Source organism: Stomoxys calcitrans, chromosome 5 (assembly GCF_963082655.1).
Source record: "Stomoxys calcitrans chromosome 5, idStoCalc2.1, whole genome shotgun sequence".
Taxonomy (NCBI): Eukaryota; Metazoa; Arthropoda; class Insecta; order Diptera; family Muscidae; genus Stomoxys; species Stomoxys calcitrans.
Genome location: NC_081556.1, coordinates 6447293 through 6465535, shown reverse-complemented (window position 1 = coordinate 6465535; position 18243 = coordinate 6447293). Strand labels below are relative to the sequence as shown.

Below are 18243 nucleotides of genomic sequence, written 5' to 3'. Positions count from 1 at the left end.
GATGCTAGTTTCGGCAGGACTAGTGCTTCCACTTTGATTTTAGTGTTGCTGACAAATCTAGGTCTTATTTCCATTAGTACTTTAGATTTTGCCATTCCCACCATGGTTTCTCCGAGACCTCGTAGTTTCACCTCCGTCTTCGTCTTTGGTAGTTGTAGTAGCTGCGCTGCGTCTTCCGATACCGATGTTATTTGGGATCCTTGGTCAATTAAAGCCCTTAATGTTACGTATTCTCCATGTAAAGACTTTACACGAACTTGGGCGGTAGCCAGAAGAACATTTGTTGCTGAGTTTGTTGTCATTGCCTTCGTGTTGCTGATTCTCTCCAAATGGATTAGTGTGTTATGACTCAATCCGCACTTCTGACATTTGCTATCACTCAAACACCGCTTATCTTTCCCGTGTTTGAGACATTTGAGGCATAACTGCGATGTCTTTACCCAACTATATCTCTCGTTCGATGACTGTGCCGCAAATTTCCTACAAGCAACAATATCATGCCCATTAAACTTGCAGAATCGGCATTGCTTCTTTTCCGCCATTCCAGATCTATCCTGCGGCTTAAATAGTCCTGGTACGAATTGTTTTCTGCTTGTTGAAGCCTCCAGTGCTTGATACTGCTGTTCCAGAAAGTCCAACACATCTGCCAGTCTTTGAATCTCTTTAGATTTTTTTACATTTTGCTCATACTGAATAAGCCCCTCCTTATCGAGTTTACGTATGATAATTCGGGCTAAAATTGGATCCGCATGGTCTAAAGGAATATCCATTGCTTTTAAAGCATGAATACTCTCATTCACGCTGTCTAGCAATTTTCTTAGACCCACCGCCACTTGGCTGTTTATACTTGGGTGATCCAGAATCTTGTCCACTAGTTTCGTGAACAAAATTCTTTTATTATTATATCTCTTCTCCAGCAATTCCCATGCTGCTTTATAATTTGCGTCTGTGACTTGCAGATGCTGAATTAAACGGAAGGCATCTCCTCTTAAATTCGTTTTTAGGTAGTACAGTTTTTGAACTTCGGATAATTGAGAGTTTCCATCTACCATTTTCTTAAACAGGTCATGAAAGGAATTCCAATCCTCCACATTTCCATTGAAGCATGGAATCTCTATCCTTTTTAATTCCACAGTCTGTGATTCTTCTTTCAAGCCACTCATCTTTACAATTATATTTTGTATTTTTGTGTTCATTTTTTCTTCTATGTCTTCCAGTTCTTCATCCACTTCTTCCATTCCATGTTCTGTGGTTAATTCCAAATGAAGCCGCTTGATGTCGTCGAATTGTTTTTCCCACATAGACTTCATATTTTCTAGAGCATATATGGAGACCCCAGAAATATCTGCTTCCATGGCATCGGAAAACTTCATGATCCTTCTGCGGAATTGAGACAGCACTGCATTTTTTCTCTCACTATTGGTATGTGGGGTGGCTATGGTCAATTCCTTCAACGCTGCTCGCTCTTCTACTTGCTGGGTGACTTCTCTCTTCTTCTCATATAATTGCTCTTGTAGCATCTGCTCCATTTTCTTTTGAAATATCTCCTGCTGTCTCTTCAGTTGCTCCTGCTGTGTTTGAAATTGAAGTAGCATGTTTTCCTGTAATGCCCGAAATTGTTCCATTACTGCTCCTTGGTTCTCTTTTTTCCTTGCACCCTTTTCGTGCTCAGTTGTCGTTGTAGGATTTGTCAGTAGCGCAAGCTCCACTTTTTCGCTTCCGGTTTCCTCATTTTCGGGCTCCTCTCTAATTTGTTGCATGTGTTCCTTGCATTTTTCATAGGAACTCTCAATTCTCTCCCAGATGTTGTCCTTGAAGTAGACATCGCTATTCGGCCCAAGTTGCTCTAATTTATAATTATTTAGCTTTGCTTCCTCCATTTTATTCTCTAGCGACTTGGACGTACTTTCCAATGTAGCCTTTCTGAACTTCTCCGTCTTTAGTTTTCCAGAAATCTCAATGATTTCCTTAAGGATTTTATTTTGAATTTTGTAAAGAATATGTCTATCTGCCGACATTTTTATTATTTGTTTTTTTTTTTTTTTTAGTATTTGCCTTTTAGCTGTTATTAATTGGTTTTGTTTTTTTTTTTGATATATTTTTTTTTTTAATTTTTGTTTTTGCCTTCTTTTTTTTTTTTGGCTATTTGTATTTTTTTTACATATATATTTTCTTAGCGCTGTTTTTTTTTTTTATTTTCTTTTTTGTTTTGTAGTTGCCTTTATTCTTGGCTCTTATGATTCTTGGTTCAGCCCTTTTGGCTTTTTCTTTTCCTGTTTTATTTATAATATATTGTTTCTATATTTTTTACGGCCGCTGATCTCTTTCTCTCGAAGGACCAATGTTGAAGTAGGAGAAATGAAAACACCCGTACGGTTTGGTTGTATCTTCAAATCTAATTTATTATGCCATTCAATCCTGTTTATATACTATCTTACCAACTAATTCTTAAACTACACTAAGCGAACAATCTTATCTTCCTTATTAGACGAATAACAACAGTACCTAATTACAGCGTCCCTTTTAAGTGATAAGCCGGTCATAAACTACCTAAGCGTCTTCCATATGCGCGGCAGGAAAACCCTAAACAATTATCGCTTGTAAACTCATTTACTTTATGGCTACATTAGATATGCATTAAGAAACCATAAACTGTAAAGAGATAAACAATCTCTATTGAAAGAGTAGGGATAAATGATCCTAATGACCTGAACTATTTTGATAAGAAAAGTATGCTTAAGATATTTTATTACTCCACCTTAAGATTATTCTAATGTATAGATTGTGTTCATATTTTTATGAACAGGCCCATTTACAATCCCAACCGACCTACACTAATATGAAGTATTTGTGCAAAATTTCAAACGGCTAGCTTTACTCCTTCGAAAGTTAGCGTGCTTTCGACTGACAGATGGACTGACGGACGGACAGATGGACCGACGGACGGACATGGCTAGATCGTCTTAAAATGTCATGACGATCAAGAATATATATACTTCATGGGGTCTTAGATGAATATTTCGAGGAGTTACAAACAGAATGACGAAATTAGTATACCCCTATGCTATGGTGGAAGGTATAAAATTCGAAATATCCTATTGAAGAGCTATGTGTTTGGGGAGCCTCCCACCCCAAAATAACTCCCTATTATGTGCCTCGGGGGTTACCCAAAACCCGCCAAATGGGTGTATAGACCAATCATGACAATATAGAGCTCAAGCGAAAGGTGCTCGAGAAAAAAAAATTAATTTGATATCCAATTGAAGAGTTATGAGTTTGGGGAGCCGCTCAACGCCAAAATATCTCCCTATTAATAAAAGTTTTAGGGAAATTGATATTCATTTTCGAGGCGAATACCCTGGGTTCAACCCCGCCCTCAAACACAACTTATTTACCGATCGTGCCACTATGGGGCTCATATAAAATGTTTTTGAAAGTAGAGCACGAAACTTATATCTACTTAAAGGACCAAGGGTCTGGGTGGCCACCCCACCCCAGAAATGCCCCCTTAACCGTAAATATTTACCAATACGGTAATATAGGACTCCAAAAAAGACATTTGGCAGTAGAGTAAAAAATTTCCCAGAAACCTAGCGGGGACAAACTTCTCACACATCAAAGAGTGCTTTCCAACTGAAGTTTATAGCCGAGTCCGAACGGCGTGCCGCAGTGCGACAACTCTTTGGGGAGAATTTTTTTCATGGCCATTCATATCATGGTACCTCACTAATGTCGCCAGCATTGAGAGGGGACAACCAGCGCTTTAAATTTTGTCCGATGTTCTTGCCAGGACTCTAACACAGGCTTTCAGAGTCATTGGCGGACACAGGCTACAGTGGCACGAATTCGATATCCACATTCAGGGCGAAGTGTCCCCTCCCTAAAATGATATTAAAGAGTTAAAGAAGGCACAGCGGAGCGGGAGCCGGACCGATTCGGCTATTAATAAATAAAACTCCTTTATAAGTTTTCCGCCATAATTCATACATGCATTTTTGATTATAACTGTTATAATCGTTATAACTGTTATACATGGCTGAAAACAAATGTATAGTTGACTCTTCCCTTCTACATGTAATAGAGCTATTATGCATAATTACAGGTTCAATGATCCGACTCATTTGGAATAAATTAAAACAAACCAATTTTATGGAAAATTGCTATACATAGAACAATTCATTATTTTGTTATCTGATTCAAAACTTAGTTTCTAAAATGTTGAAGCAATTAGTAATACATTTGGAAGCTCTGTATTTTTCCCATATCAGTCAGGTGAGTTATTTTTAATCATTTCATTTGACCTTGTCTGCCAAACTTCATAACCTCTAATTGTAAATTTAGGCTGTCAAACGACCTTTTGCACATAGAAGTGCTAAATGTCACTTGTGATGGCATTGTTACTCCCGTTAAGCAGCTGGAATGTGATTTCCAACAATTAGCCTAAAGACGCTATGGGCTAAAAGTGTTGTTGGAATTAGATCAGCATCTCTCATTACCTCTAGACAACAAAATTGGATCTTTCGCTCTAGAATTTCTTGATTAAAAGTTTAATGTATGTGATTTGAACAACTATGGAAAGATTGTACCAGTTCTCAAGGATGTGTTAATAGTTTTATGTGTTTGTAGTTCAAGAAATTTTCCAGCCAACTGTCGTTTGCTGGGGGTAAGTAAGTGGTGATACATTTGCCTTTTGAAACAATTATTAACTTCTTATCTTTATCTATTGGTTGCCCAAAAAGTAATTGCGGATTTTTTAAAAGAAAGTAAATGCATTTTTAATAAAACTTATAATGAACTTTAATCAACCTTTTTTATACTTTTTTTCTAAAGCAAGCTAAAAGTAACAGCTGATAACTGACAAAAGAAAGAATGGAATTACAGAGTCACAAACAGTGAAAAAATTTGTCAACGCCGACTATATGAAAAATCCGCAATTACTTTTTGGGCAACCCAATAGAACCAAATGTATAATGTTACGAGTTTGATACTAACCGGAGACCAACCCAAATCATTTATTACAACATTACTTGGAATTTTATGAAGAGGATAAGGCAATTGCGATCCCTAAGCTCAATGTCCAGAACCTAAATAATAAATAAAATGGTAAAATATGGCATTTTTACCTAAGAAAATTCAAGAAAAGTTTAATAAAGAACTTTTTAGAGTTTTCCATATCTTCACTGAATTTGTTATACTTCGCAACGTGGGTTTTATAAGGACTTTTTTGAGTTTTCCATATCTTTATTGAATTTGTTATACTTCGCAACGTGGGTTTTCCACTCTTTCAAAATGGCAAAGTATGGCATTTTTAGCAATGAAAATCCAAGAAAAGTTTATTGCAAAAATAAATAAAGAACTTGAGAGGGGACAACCAGCCAGCATTGAGAGGGGACAACCAGCGCTTTAAATTTTGTCCGATGTTCTTGCCAGGACTCTAACACAGGCTTTCAGAGTCATTGGCGGACACAGGCTACAGTGGCACGAATTCGATATCCACATTCAGGGCGAAGTGTCCCCTCCCTAAAATGATATTAAAGAGTTAAAGAAGGCACAGCGGAGCGGGAGCCGGACCGATTCGGCTATTAATAAATAAAACTCCTTTATAAGTTTTCCGCCATAATTCATACATGCATTTTTGATTATAACTGTTATAATCGTTATAACTGTTATACATGGCTGAAAACAAATGTATAGTTGACTCTTCCCTTCTACATGTAATAGAGCTATTATGCATAATTACAGGTTCAATGATCCGACTCATTTGGAATAAATTAAAACAAACCAATTTTATGGAAAATTGCTATACATAGAACAATTCATTATTTTGTTATCTGATTCAAAACTTAGTTTCTAAAATGTTGAAGCAATTAGTAATACATTTGGAAGCTCTGTATTTTTCCCATATCAGTCAGGTGAGTTATTTTTAATCATTTCATTTGACCTTGTCTGCCAAACTTCATAACCTCTAATTGTAAATTTAGGCTGTCAAACGACCTTTTGCACATAGAAGTGCTAAATGTCACTTGTGATGGCATTGTTACTCCCGTTAAGCAGCTGGAATGTGATTTCCAACAATTAGCCTAAAGACGCTATGGGCTAAAAGTGTTGTTGGAATTAGATCAGCATCTCTCATTACCTCTAGACAACAAAATTGGATCTTTCGCTCTAGAATTTCTTGATTAAAAGTTTAATGTATGTGATTTGAACAACTATGGAAAGATTGTACCAGTTCTCAAGGATGTGTTAATAGTTTTATGTGTTTGTAGTTCAAGAAATTTTCCAGCCAACTGTCGTTTGCTGGGGGTAAGTAAGTGGTGATACATTTGCCTTTTGAAACAATTATTAACTTCTTATCTTTATCTATTGGTTGCCCAAAAAGTAATTGCGGATTTTTTAAAAGAAAGTAAATGCATTTTTAATAAAACTTATAATGAACTTTAATCAACCTTTTTTATACTTTTTTTCTAAAGCAAGCTAAAAGTAACAGCTGATAACTGACAAAAGAAAGAATGGAATTACAGAGTCACAAACAGTGAAAAAATTTGTCAACGCCGACTATATGAAAAATCCGCAATTACTTTTTGGGCAACCCAATAGAACCAAATGTATAATGTTACGAGTTTGATACTAACCGGAGACCAACCCAAATCATTTATTACAACATTACTTGGAATTTTATGAAGAGGATAAGGCAATTGCGATCCCTAAGCTCAATGTCCAGAACCTAAATAATAAATAAAATGGTAAAATATGGCATTTTTACCTAAGAAAATTCAAGAAAAGTTTAATAAAGAACTTTTTAGAGTTTTCCATATCTTCACTGAATTTGTTATACTTCGCAACGTGGGTTTTATAAGGACTTTTTTGAGTTTTCCATATCTTTATTGAATTTGTTATACTTCGCAACGTGGGTTTTCCACTCTTTCAAAATGGCAAAGTATGGCATTTTTAGCAATGAAAATCCAAGAAAAGTTTATTGCAAAAATAAATAAAGAACTTTTTTGAGTTTTCCATATCTTCATTGAATTTTGTAATACTTCGCAAGGTGTATTTCCACCCTTTAAAATGGTGGCGTAGGCGATGGTGCATACCAAGTAGCGATCCTGTGTGCCTTAAACTTTATCAAGTCCCTTCTTCAGTTCAAACCGTCTACATTGACCTTCTCTAGATGGTGTCTAGATGGTGCATTCTTGGGGCTTGGGTAAGTAGGTAAAGTTGACATGTTCATGCCCAAATGAAAGCGATGTTGTTATGTCAGCTCTACTTACATACTGAAACCAAAATCCTCGCCATATATCCTCCTTCCAGTGAACAACACCAGCTTTGTTTTGCTGGGGCTTATGCCAAGCCCATTGGCCCTCGCTCATCTCGATAGCTTCTTCAGCGCGCCCCCGAAGGATATCCGTGCCAATAGTGAGAAAGCGACTGCCACACAGTGGGATAGAAACGAAACAAAAACTCTTAAAAAAATATGCCATTTGAGAGCAGATAGAGATAAATCTTTAAAATTTGAAGTGGTAAAGCTGAGGTGTTATCGAGGTCCAGGCGCCTCTTAAAAAGCCCCTTAAATTTTGTCATCTCGGCATTTCGAAAAATTGTTAGCGCTGCCAAATCATCATTTGTGATTCGATTTTCAAAAACGTTTGATGGATAGGGTTCAAAAATCCCTACAAAAAAGTCCCCTTGAAGTACCCAATAACTCCACTTGTTTCGGTGATATAAGAGTTGTAGTTTTGTTTGTTGAAAATCGGACCAAAAATGTTCTTTTGACAGCCCGAACAAAATGTTGCAGGGCCGAGTTGACCATCGTGGAAGGCCCACAAATGGGCCCCTGGGACTTCTAGGGCATTGAAATTTTGCATATAAACTGCTATAACCATTTAAAATTTCATGAAAATATCTCTATCCATTCCAAAATGGCAGATTTATTTTCTTTTTTTTTTTGTTTTTCCATCCCACTGTGCGATGGTAGGATCAGGGGTGCCGAACTGGTACTGAAGTAATTTCGGCTAATATGTTCTGGCTGATGACTAATTGATGTTGACGTCTCGGTATTTTTATTTGGGCCAGAACATGTCAATTCTACCTACTTACTGAAGCCAGTAATGCAGCATAATTAGCCATGTGCTAAGTGCAAGATTTGATACTTTACGAAACTGCATACCAAAAGCCTAAGCCAAGAATTCCATTTTACGTACTAGCAGAAGTTTCGAAATGTTACTAAAGTATGTAGGGTTACTATGTTCGAGGCCAAAAGGAAAGGGTTGAATTATTGATCTTGCTGTGTCATAATTTTTTCTTGGGCCTAGAACATACCAACTCTAGCTACTCACTGCAGCCAAGAATGCGGCATTCAAGGCACCATTCACTAACAACAAGCCAAGTGAAGCAGAGTTATGTGGTAAAAACCAAAAGAGGAGTTCGGCTAGGGATCAAACCGTGTGTGGCAGCCAACCAATTGAAATAAAAGAATTCTGCTAGGGCACAACGAGTTTTGCTTTTGATTTCAATGTTTTCATCGAAAACAAAAAAAAAATAATTTATTTTATTTTTAGTTACAAAAATGTTCTCAATTTATAATTGATTTTTAATTTTCTATCTAAAGGGAATTTCCATTCAAAAGTCATAGTGTACTTCATTTTTTAATAATTGACCATGCTGTCTTCATTTTCTGGGGACTAGAGCTCCAATCAGCTTAAATGTGGCAAACACTTTGCCTTTGTCCGACAAAGTCAAGCTAAAATTGAATTGTGAAAACTGCCTATAAGCAGGAATATTGTCTTCAGAAACCGTCAGATTGGTGATATTGTACATATGATTCTGTAATTGAAAGAAAGAAACATGTTTTTCGATTTGGATGGATGACGCTCAACCTACCCCCAAAACTGGACAGGCTATTGGCCAATTGCTGGCCCTATAAAAGTAAACCACATATTCCTTAATCATGGGTAATAGATTGACATGGCTAATTAAATCGCAGCCATTCATTTTAAAATTTGACACCCTGCGACTGTTTTCTTCACTTTTGTGTTTGGTGTAGAGAATAATGCCAAGTTCGACGCTGCGTGGTAGCTCCCGATCAAACATTACCAATGAACTTATAGCGTATCGACTTCGAGCCACTTCTACTAAACTGCATTCACTTTTTAACACCGGCAAAGTGAACTCATTGCAACTGACATTATACAGCTCAAGATAAAAACGACGCATCTTCCTGCAGCGACAATGAAGTAAATCTGGTAACTGATACTGATAGTGTGCTGAGTATATGGAAAGAGAGCGAAGAGCATCATCGGATACCAACAGCTGGTATCTATTGATGGTGGCTACCACAGAACCAATCCCTTACGACGTCGCAGTTACCCGGCTGACAATAAGGCAGTTGGAGTCGATGGGTTGCCCGCTGAACTATCTAAGACCGTATGCATTAGTTTGTCTGCGCAATATGGCAAGAATAACGCATAACCGAGGATTGGAACCTCAGCTTACTACACCATGCACAAGAAAGAGGATTAAGGCTTCTCCTCATCATATATGAAATATTACAGAGCATACTGTGTGAAAGAAGAAAGTCTAAAGTCAACGAAATAATTGGGCCCTATCAGTGCAGCCTTATACCTGGTAAATCCACCATAGACCAGATATTCATACTGCTGCAAATCCTGCAAAAGACCCAAGAAGGACAAATCAAGACATATTATATTTTGGTTGGCTATAAAGCGGCCTTCGACAGCCCTATACGTTCAAAGGTATTTCAAGTTATGTCTGATTGTGGTATTCCTGCAAAACTAAAAAGACTTTGCCCAATAACGCTTGCTAGTGCACGCTTATCAGTTAAAATAGGAAGGAACCTCCTCGAAACGAGGTTTTAGACATGGAGACTGCCTACAGTGCGATTTCTTCAATATCCTGCTGCAGAAGATTATGCGAGATGCAGTTGTGAATTGATATGGCACACTACTCACAAGAGTACATGTGCTACTCGTCTTTGCCGCGAAATCAATGTCATTGGGTCGGTCAGCGGTAGTAGCAACTGCAGCTTAAAACAAGTAATAGCGTGCCAAGTTCGGCCCTTCACCATGGATCGCATTTGTCGATTTGTTTGCGCAGTATCTCTTTCTAGGCAAACAAAGAATATTGAATAAGTACAGTTATGCTATATCAAGTTAAAGTCCGATTCGGACCATAAATGAATGCTGGACATGCTTGCGAATTGCGCATTGTAGGGGCTTAAGAATCAAAATCGGGAGATAGGTTTATATGGGAGCTGTATCAAGCTATTGATCTATTCAGACTATATTAGACACGTATGTTGAAAGTCATGAGAGAAGCCGTTGTACAAAATTTCTTCCAAATCGTACTTTGCACAGTTATTGGAAGTTATAACAAAACACCTCGTGCGAAATTGAGAATTGCGCGCTCTATTGGCTCAAGAAGTCAAGATCCAAGATCGGTTTATATGACAGCTATATCAAATTACGAACCGATTTGAATCATACTTGGCACAGTTGTTGGAAGTGCTACCAAAACACTACGTGCAAAATTTCAGTCAAATCGGACGAGAATTGCGCCCTCTAGAGGCTCAAGAAGTCAAGACCCAAGATCGGTTTATATGGCAGCTATATCAAAACAGGGATTGATTTGAAACATAATTAGCGCAGATATTGGAAGTGATACAAAAAAACACCACGGGCAAGATTTCAGTCAAGTCGCCATCGAGAAGCTCAAGAAGTCAAGACCCAAGATCGGTTTATATGGCAGCTATATCAAAACATGGACCGATTTGGCGGCTAGCTTTACTCCTTCAAAAGTTAGCGTGCTTTCGACAGACAGACGGACGGACATGGCTAGATCGACTTAAAATGACATGACAATCAAGAATAAATTTACTTTATGGGGTCTCAGACGCATATTTTGAAGTGTTACAAACAGAATGACAAAATTAGTATACCTCCATCCTATGGCGGAGAATATAAAATGATCGAAAAAGCATCAGTGGAAATGGGTCTGGCAGTAAATGGAGGTAGGACAAAATGGATGGTATCAACTTCCACAACGCTTGTACATCCGAACAGATAAAGAAAATGGACAACTTCCAATAGATGCACTAAATCATGTGCTGCAATGGAATTGCTGTAATTGATGCAGACAAACAATCTGTCACTACATGAACACACGCATGGGGAAAAGTACAGCTAATAGACATGGTTGTCGAGCGTGGTTAATAGGGTATTTTTATCATGGAGGCGTTTTCGCAATAAAAACGATACAATTGCAACATATCAACGGACGGCCCTTGAAGCCATCTCACCTAACATGGTTGAAAAGTCTTTTAACCAAAGACGAAACGCGTTCCGTAGTGGTTAGTGTGTGTTGCGATATCCAGCTTTCTTTTTCCATTTGCAAGGAAAATCTCCGATCATTGAGCTGGTATCGAAAGAAAAACACATACAAAATTGTGAAATTTAATAACATTCGCCCTAACCGGCAAAAAAACTTGAAATGAAAATGGAGAAAGTTGGAAACTACTACTTTGGGATAGTTAGCAACATTTTATATCTAGGCACCACCGCAGCTGTCATGAATAACATCAGTTTTGAAATAAAGCGCAGAATAATACTGACAAACAGATGTTACTTTAATATGGGGAAAGCAGTTTAGAAACAAGACCAACTCCCGACAGACGAAGATTACACTATACAAGTCACTGATACTACCCGTGTTGTTATACGGTTGCGAGGCATGGGTACTTGGGAATGCATATGAGGCAGTGCGTGGAGTGTTTGGGAGAAAGATTCTTCGTGTATCGGCGTCATATGAACCACGAACTGTATGATCTATATGACGATGTTAGCATAGTTAAAAGTATCAAACTACAACGGTTGTGTCAGGTCATGTTAACAGAATGAATGAAGAAGCTCTAGCGAAGGAGTTTTTCAAAGGCGGCCACAATAGAACGCAAACCGGGACAATCCAAATTCCAATGGAACAACCAAGTGGAGAAAGATATCTCGAAACTTGGTGTCAGAGATTTTAGAAGGCTTGCAGAAGATCGAAGAACTTGCTACGCTATTCTGGGTTCGGCTAATGGGACAAATGTTCTATCATTAAAATAAAAATTGTCCGGAGCTGTGGATTTGAAAAATAGGACGTTATGAACAGAGATCGAATTGTGCTGGGAACTGCTGACAAAAAGCTAAAAAAAGATTAATGAAGACGCCAAAACTAACCATAGAAATGGCCATTGAGTGTGCAAGGTCAGCTGAGGTTCCAACAAACGGATGGTGATGATGACTGCTGAAGAGAACGAGGTTAATATAATAAAAGAAACAAAAAACAAATAAACGCGTGCTAAGTTCGGTCGGGCCGAATCTTGCGAACCCACCACCATTAGTTGAAGGGCATAATTTTATTCTACATACCAAATTTCTATCAAACCAGCAAAAATTATAGCTTCTAGGAACTGAACAACGATGATCGAGAGACCGGTTTATATGGAAGCTATATCAGGTTAAAGACTGATTTGAACAGTATCTGGCACAAATGATGGAAGTCGTAATAGAAAATTGATGCAAAATTAAAGACAAATCGGGCAAAATTTGCGGTCTCAAGAAGTCAAATCGGGAGACCGGTTTATATGGGAGCTATATCAGGTTATAAACCGATTTGGACATTACTCGGCAAAGTTATTGGAAGTCGTAACAGAGCACGGCATGCAAAACTTCAGCCAAATCGGACAACAATTGCGGCTGGTAAGGGCTCATGATGTCAAATCGGAAGATCGTTTTTTATGGGGGAGCTATATCAGGTTATAGACCGATTTGAACCAGACCTGATACAATTGTTGGAAATCTTTAGAGAACACTGCGTACAAAATTTTAGCCACATTGAAAGCAAATTGTGGCTTCCAGGGGCTCAAGCAATCAAATCGGGAGATCGGTTTACATGGGAGCTATATCAGGTTGTAAGTCTATTTAGACCTTACTTGGCGCAGCTCTTGGGAACCAGAATGTAGAGACGATCTTAAATATATATACTTTATGGGGTTTCACATCAATATTACGAGGTGTTACAAACGGAAGGATTAGATTAGTATACCCCCATCATATGGGGGTGGATATAATAAATACTCTACCACATCAACTTGATTGCTTGAAGCAAGCATTTCTTCTATAGATGACATAACAGTAACTAAGTGAAGAACAACACACGTCAATGCAACAGATAGCAAAATTCTTCATTTAACTGACCCAATAATTGATTAAAGAAATCACTTTATGTCCAGATTATATGCCGGCGCAATGACAAACTAAGGACATCAAGGGAAAGTGCAGCAATATCCATGCCAAACGCCTCCCCCCAACGAAATTATTGTAGGTTAGGGGGCCAAAATGGCACTGAAGTAGATTCGGCTAATACGTTCTGGCAGCTGACTAATTAATGTTGACTTGAAAGTATTTTTCTTTGGTCCAGAACATGTCAGTTCTACCTACTTACTGAAGCCACTTGACAATGGTACTGTACGAAATTGGATACCAAAAGTCTATTCTAGGGAGCCCATGGCACGTACGTCCAGAAGCTTCGAAATGCTTCTAAAGTATGTAGAGTTGATATGTTCGGGGTCAAAGGAAAATGCTGAATCATTGATGCTGCTATGTCATCGTTTTTTTTGGGTCTAGAACATATCAACTCTAGCTACTAACTGAAGCCAAGAATTCGACATCATTACGGAACAATAAGCCAAGTGAAGCAGAGTTATGGGGTAAAAACAAAAAGAGGAGTTGACTTAGAGAATCATACCGTCAGTAGCAGCCAATTAAATGAAACAAATGAGTTTGGCTTCGGTTCTACCATATATAAGAAAAACAACTAGTTTTTGCTTTTAATTTCAATGTTTTCATTGAGAACAAAAGAAAAATAATTCTTCTCAATTAATTGGAAGTTTTTTTCTTACATAAAGGAGATTTTCATTCAAATGCTATTGAGAACTCCCTTTTTTAGTAAGTGACCATGTTGCCTTCATGTTCTGGGGACTAGGGCTCCAATCAGCTTAAATGTGGAAAACTGTTTGCCTTTGTTCGTCAAAGTCAAGCTAAAATTGAATTGTGAAAACTGCCTATAAGCAGGAATATCTTCCTCGGAAACCGTCAGATTGGTGATGTTGTACATATGATTCTGTAATTAAAAGAAAGACACATGTTTTTCTATTTGGATGGATGACGCTCAACCTACCCCCAAAATTGGACACGCTATTGGCCAATTGCTTGTCCTATAAAAGTAAACCACATATTCCTTAATCATGGGTATTAGGTTGACATGGCTAATTAAATCGCAGAAATTTATCTTCAAATTTGTCAGTCTGCGACTTTTTTCTCCACTTTTGTGTTTGGTGTAGAGAATAATGCCAAGTTCGACGCTGCGAGGCAGCTCCCGATCAAAAATTGCCGATGCGCTTATAGCATATTGACTTCGGGCTACTTTTATTAAATTGCATTCAAATGTTAACACCGGTAAAGTGAACTCATTGCAACTGGCATTATACAGCTCAAGATAGAAGCGACGTTTGGCCTACAGAGGGAGGTATAGAAAAACCTTAGTCGAAAAGAAACCCCTTGAGCGGTTATGCAACTTACTTGAGTTTGGAGAAACAAATCCCAAGTACTCAGCAGCAGGAATATCCAATGCAACAACATTTTTGTTGTAGTCTTCTCACTCAACTGACAGAGTGAACATTGTTTTGGCCTGATTTATAAGTTGTTGCAATTATACAAAAAAGAAAAAAACTTAAAAACAAATTAGAAAACAAAATCAAATACACAATCAATTTAATTTTTTAAAAAAATGCTTGACAAAAAACAAGCAGAAACGCATTAAGTTTGGCCTTGCCGAACTTTGGATACTCACCAACATGGATATATTTTACACCCTATTAAATTATAACTATCTTCTCTATACAGAGTTATATCAAAGTATGGGACGTCCTGCAGCATAGTTAGATTGGGTATAGGGGGTCTTTAACAAGCCGCAGCTTGAAATTGCACCGCAATCGGGCTATAAATTCTTTGTAAACGGCATTAAGATCCTGAAGCGAAAGATCGTTCTATAAGGCAGCTATGCGTAAATATAGCCCTGTATGGACCATATTCGGTTGGGATAATGGGTGGGTCAATAATACTCTGCAATGGCGTCATAAGCCATAGCTGCCATAACACGAGACATGAATTTGGCTGTGCATTTGTGGTTAGTCGGAGACTGAATCGACTTGTCTCAAGCTTTACTCCAGTGGATGACAGGCTAGCCTCAATCCGCATAAAAGCCAAGTTCTATAACATCAGCCTTTTTTGTGCCCATGCACCGACGGCAGACTAGGACGAGCAGATCCAGGATATTTTCTACGAGTCCCTAGAAAGAGAATATGACCACTGCCCCGCCCATGATGTTAAAATCGTTCTGGGAGATTTTAATGCGTTAATAGGGCCTTCCTGCTCAGCTGATTACGGCCTGTATCCCCAGTCCCTAGAAGTATTACATCATCGTCAGACGGGTTAAAAACCTTCCTCAGTCGACCTACGTAACAGGTTATTTATGGCAGGCCTTTGGCCTTCAGGACTGCCATAATGGGGAATGATCTTTCATTCCCTCTTACTCCGCTATGGCCTGGCATCCAAACAGTGCGTATCGTGCAATCCTCTGAGAAGGCGTCTATCTCTTTCTTACACTCCTAGAATGTTCGTGACTTTACCCGCCCTGGTTTGAATAGCCCTCATTGCTATCTTACTGTGTGTAAGGATGGCCACACTCCGATCATGAATTCTGTATTCGCCCGGAACTCCGCCTGCAGAACCGTGTTATGGTTAGGCGGAGGATATCGGAACTCAGTTCCTGTGTAGACACACAGGCCCGCTCTGTCCTCGAGCTTTGATCTATTCGTGTAGTATGGATCGAAGCTCACCTGTGACCCCTAACACAAAAAAAAACACAATTATTGAGATTTTGTTTAAATTTAGGTATGAGATGATGGAGTGATGAGATGTGATGTTGGTGAGTGAGCAGCAGTCAAAGAGACCGAGGGACCCTGCCATAGCATCTATGCATCTAAGGCTCAAGGCAGAAACTTTTTTGGAAAAAGGAGCTGCCAGATTGGTCAATAATTATTTATAATACCTTAAATTCATAGTGGGAACATTTTTACGGACAGTAAACTGGCCATCAGAGTAATAACAACCGGGAAGGTAAGGTCACGAACAGTCTTGGAGTGTAAAAATGAGATTTATCTGAGGATCATCTCTGAGGATGGTACGATCCGCGTCGGGTGCCGGCCCATAGGGGGAATGAAAGGGCACACGATTTTGCAGTGAAGGCCAGAGGACTGCAGTCAATAAACTTGGTTACGACGCAGTACGAGTTAAAGGCGTGGGCAACGAACGCACATGCAACACTGTAGAACAATGAAACGTTCGATAGGACAACGAAAATGCTATGAGGAGATCCGGTTTGTGAGAAGACGAGGCTTTTAGAGAATGAAAGTAAGAAGGAGTTCAGTATAGCTTTCGGTATCATAAGAGGACACATAGAACTACGAGCTCACTTGTGCAAAATCGGTGCTGCAAGTGATAGCATGTGTAGGGCATGTGGGTTGGATGACAGTCGGGGAAATCTTGGCAAATCTTTGTGTTTATGTTGGGAAGCTCATCTTCTTAGATATAAAATTCAAATTGTGTTTGTTTGTTTGTTCCGTAGAGACTCAAAAACGGCTGAATCGATTACTTAGAAATTTTCATAGATCGTGTAGGTTGGTCTGAATGGAAACATAGGCTATATAATTTTTTGATATCGGGAGGGGCGGACCCTCCCCCTTACCCCAAAACAAAAGGTGGACCGATAGAGACAATATGGGATTCAAATGAAAGGTATTCAAGAGTAGAGTACGAATTTTATAATAAAAGTTGGGTCCAGGTACCTGGGGGGCCGCCCCAGTCCCAATATAGGTTTATTTGACGATCATGACAATATGGGACTCAAATGAAAGGTATTCGGGAGTAGATTACGAAATGGTCACGAAATAGGAATCGGCGTAATAATTTGTTGATAACGAAAGGGGGCGGACCCACCCCCGTTACCCCAAAAACACCACCCAAAATCAAAAGATTACCGATAAGGACAATATGGGTATCAAATGAAAAATATGCGCGAGTAGATAACGAATCTGGCATACAAATTCATGTCGAAGTATAGGGGGTCACCCCACCCCGACATAAACGCCCAAAATTGGCACATTAGCCAATCACGGATATACGGGACTCGGTTTGTTCGTCCGTATAGACTGAAAAACGGCAAAACCGATTTTTTTTTCGCATTTTTCGCATATTGTGTAGGGTGGTCTGGAGGGAAACATAGGCTACATAATTTTCCAATATCGAACGGGGGACGGACACAACCCACGACACGACGAAATGTCTGAGGTGCCATCCCTCCCCTAAAAAGAAATTCTCATTACCCTAATTTTTAAAAACACCAGCAACCGAGCAGGGGCAAACTTCTCACACATCGCTTCAAGTTTAAACTCAATGATAAGGGAGCATTTTTATAGCCGAATCCGAACGGCGTCCCCCAGTGCGACACCTCTTTGGGGAAAATGTTTTAAATGACCATGCATGGCATTGTACCTCGCTAATGTCGCCAAACACTGCTTTGTCCGATGTTCTCGCCAGGATTCGAACGCGTTCAGATTCATAGGCTACAATGGCACGAATTCGATATCCGCATGCAGGAAGAAGTGTTCCTACCCTAAAAAGGTATTAGGGAGTTAAAGAAGGCGCAGTGGAGCGGGCCCGGTCCGGCTAGTAAGACATAAACTTGAAAGAACTCACAATGACAGATTTTTAATATAATCCCAAAAAAAAAAAATTGAAAGCGGGATGAGGAAAACAAAAATTATAAGCAATTGAAGCATAACATCCTAATGACTGGTTTCCACTTTAGAAAATAATAATCTAAAAATACGTGAAGGTCGTAATTGTTGTCACCTAAATACCGAAATTATTCTCCCGTCCTCGCCGAATCAATTGAGGCAAACAGGATGACGAAGATTATAGTAATTACAGAATTTTCCATAAATTGTTTTATTCTAAATATTTCTGCATTTTCGATACCCATCGTAGAAGAATTTGGGTATGCTCATTTTGCCATGCCATTTGTAAGACATCACATCACATCGATATTTGATCGTATAATGCAAATGCA

The 18243-nt window shown here is 38.8% G+C and overlaps 1 protein-coding gene across 1 annotated transcript; it reads right to left on the bottom strand.

The window, feature by feature from the left end:
- Positions 1 to 14005: 14005 nt before the first annotated feature.
- On the bottom strand, positions 14006 to 14770 carry LOC106094813 (uncharacterized). The gene is made up of 3 exons (XM_013262054.1): positions 14634 to 14770; positions 14233 to 14568; positions 14006 to 14175 (listed from the first exon to the last, which is right to left on the bottom strand). Exons 1-3 carry the CDS (start codon positions 14691 to 14693, stop codon positions 14020 to 14022), a joined length of 552 nt encoding a protein of 183 aa, XP_013117508.1. The 5' UTR covers positions 14694 to 14770; the 3' UTR covers positions 14006 to 14019.
- Positions 14771 to 18243: the final 3473 nt, after the last annotated feature.

Coding starts and splice junctions, on each gene's coding strand:
- LOC106094813 (XM_013262054.1), bottom strand. CDS start 14,693: ATGTTGTTGCATTGGATATTCCTGCTGCTGAGTACTTGGGATTTGTTT. Junction 14,569..14,633: donor ATTTGTTTCTCCAAACTCAA/GTAAGTTGCATA, acceptor CTCCCTCTGTAG/GCCAAACGTCGCTTCTATCT. Junction 14,176..14,232: donor TAGCGTGTCCAATTTTGGGG/GTAGGTTGAGCG, acceptor TTTTAATTACAG/AATCATATGTACAACATCAC.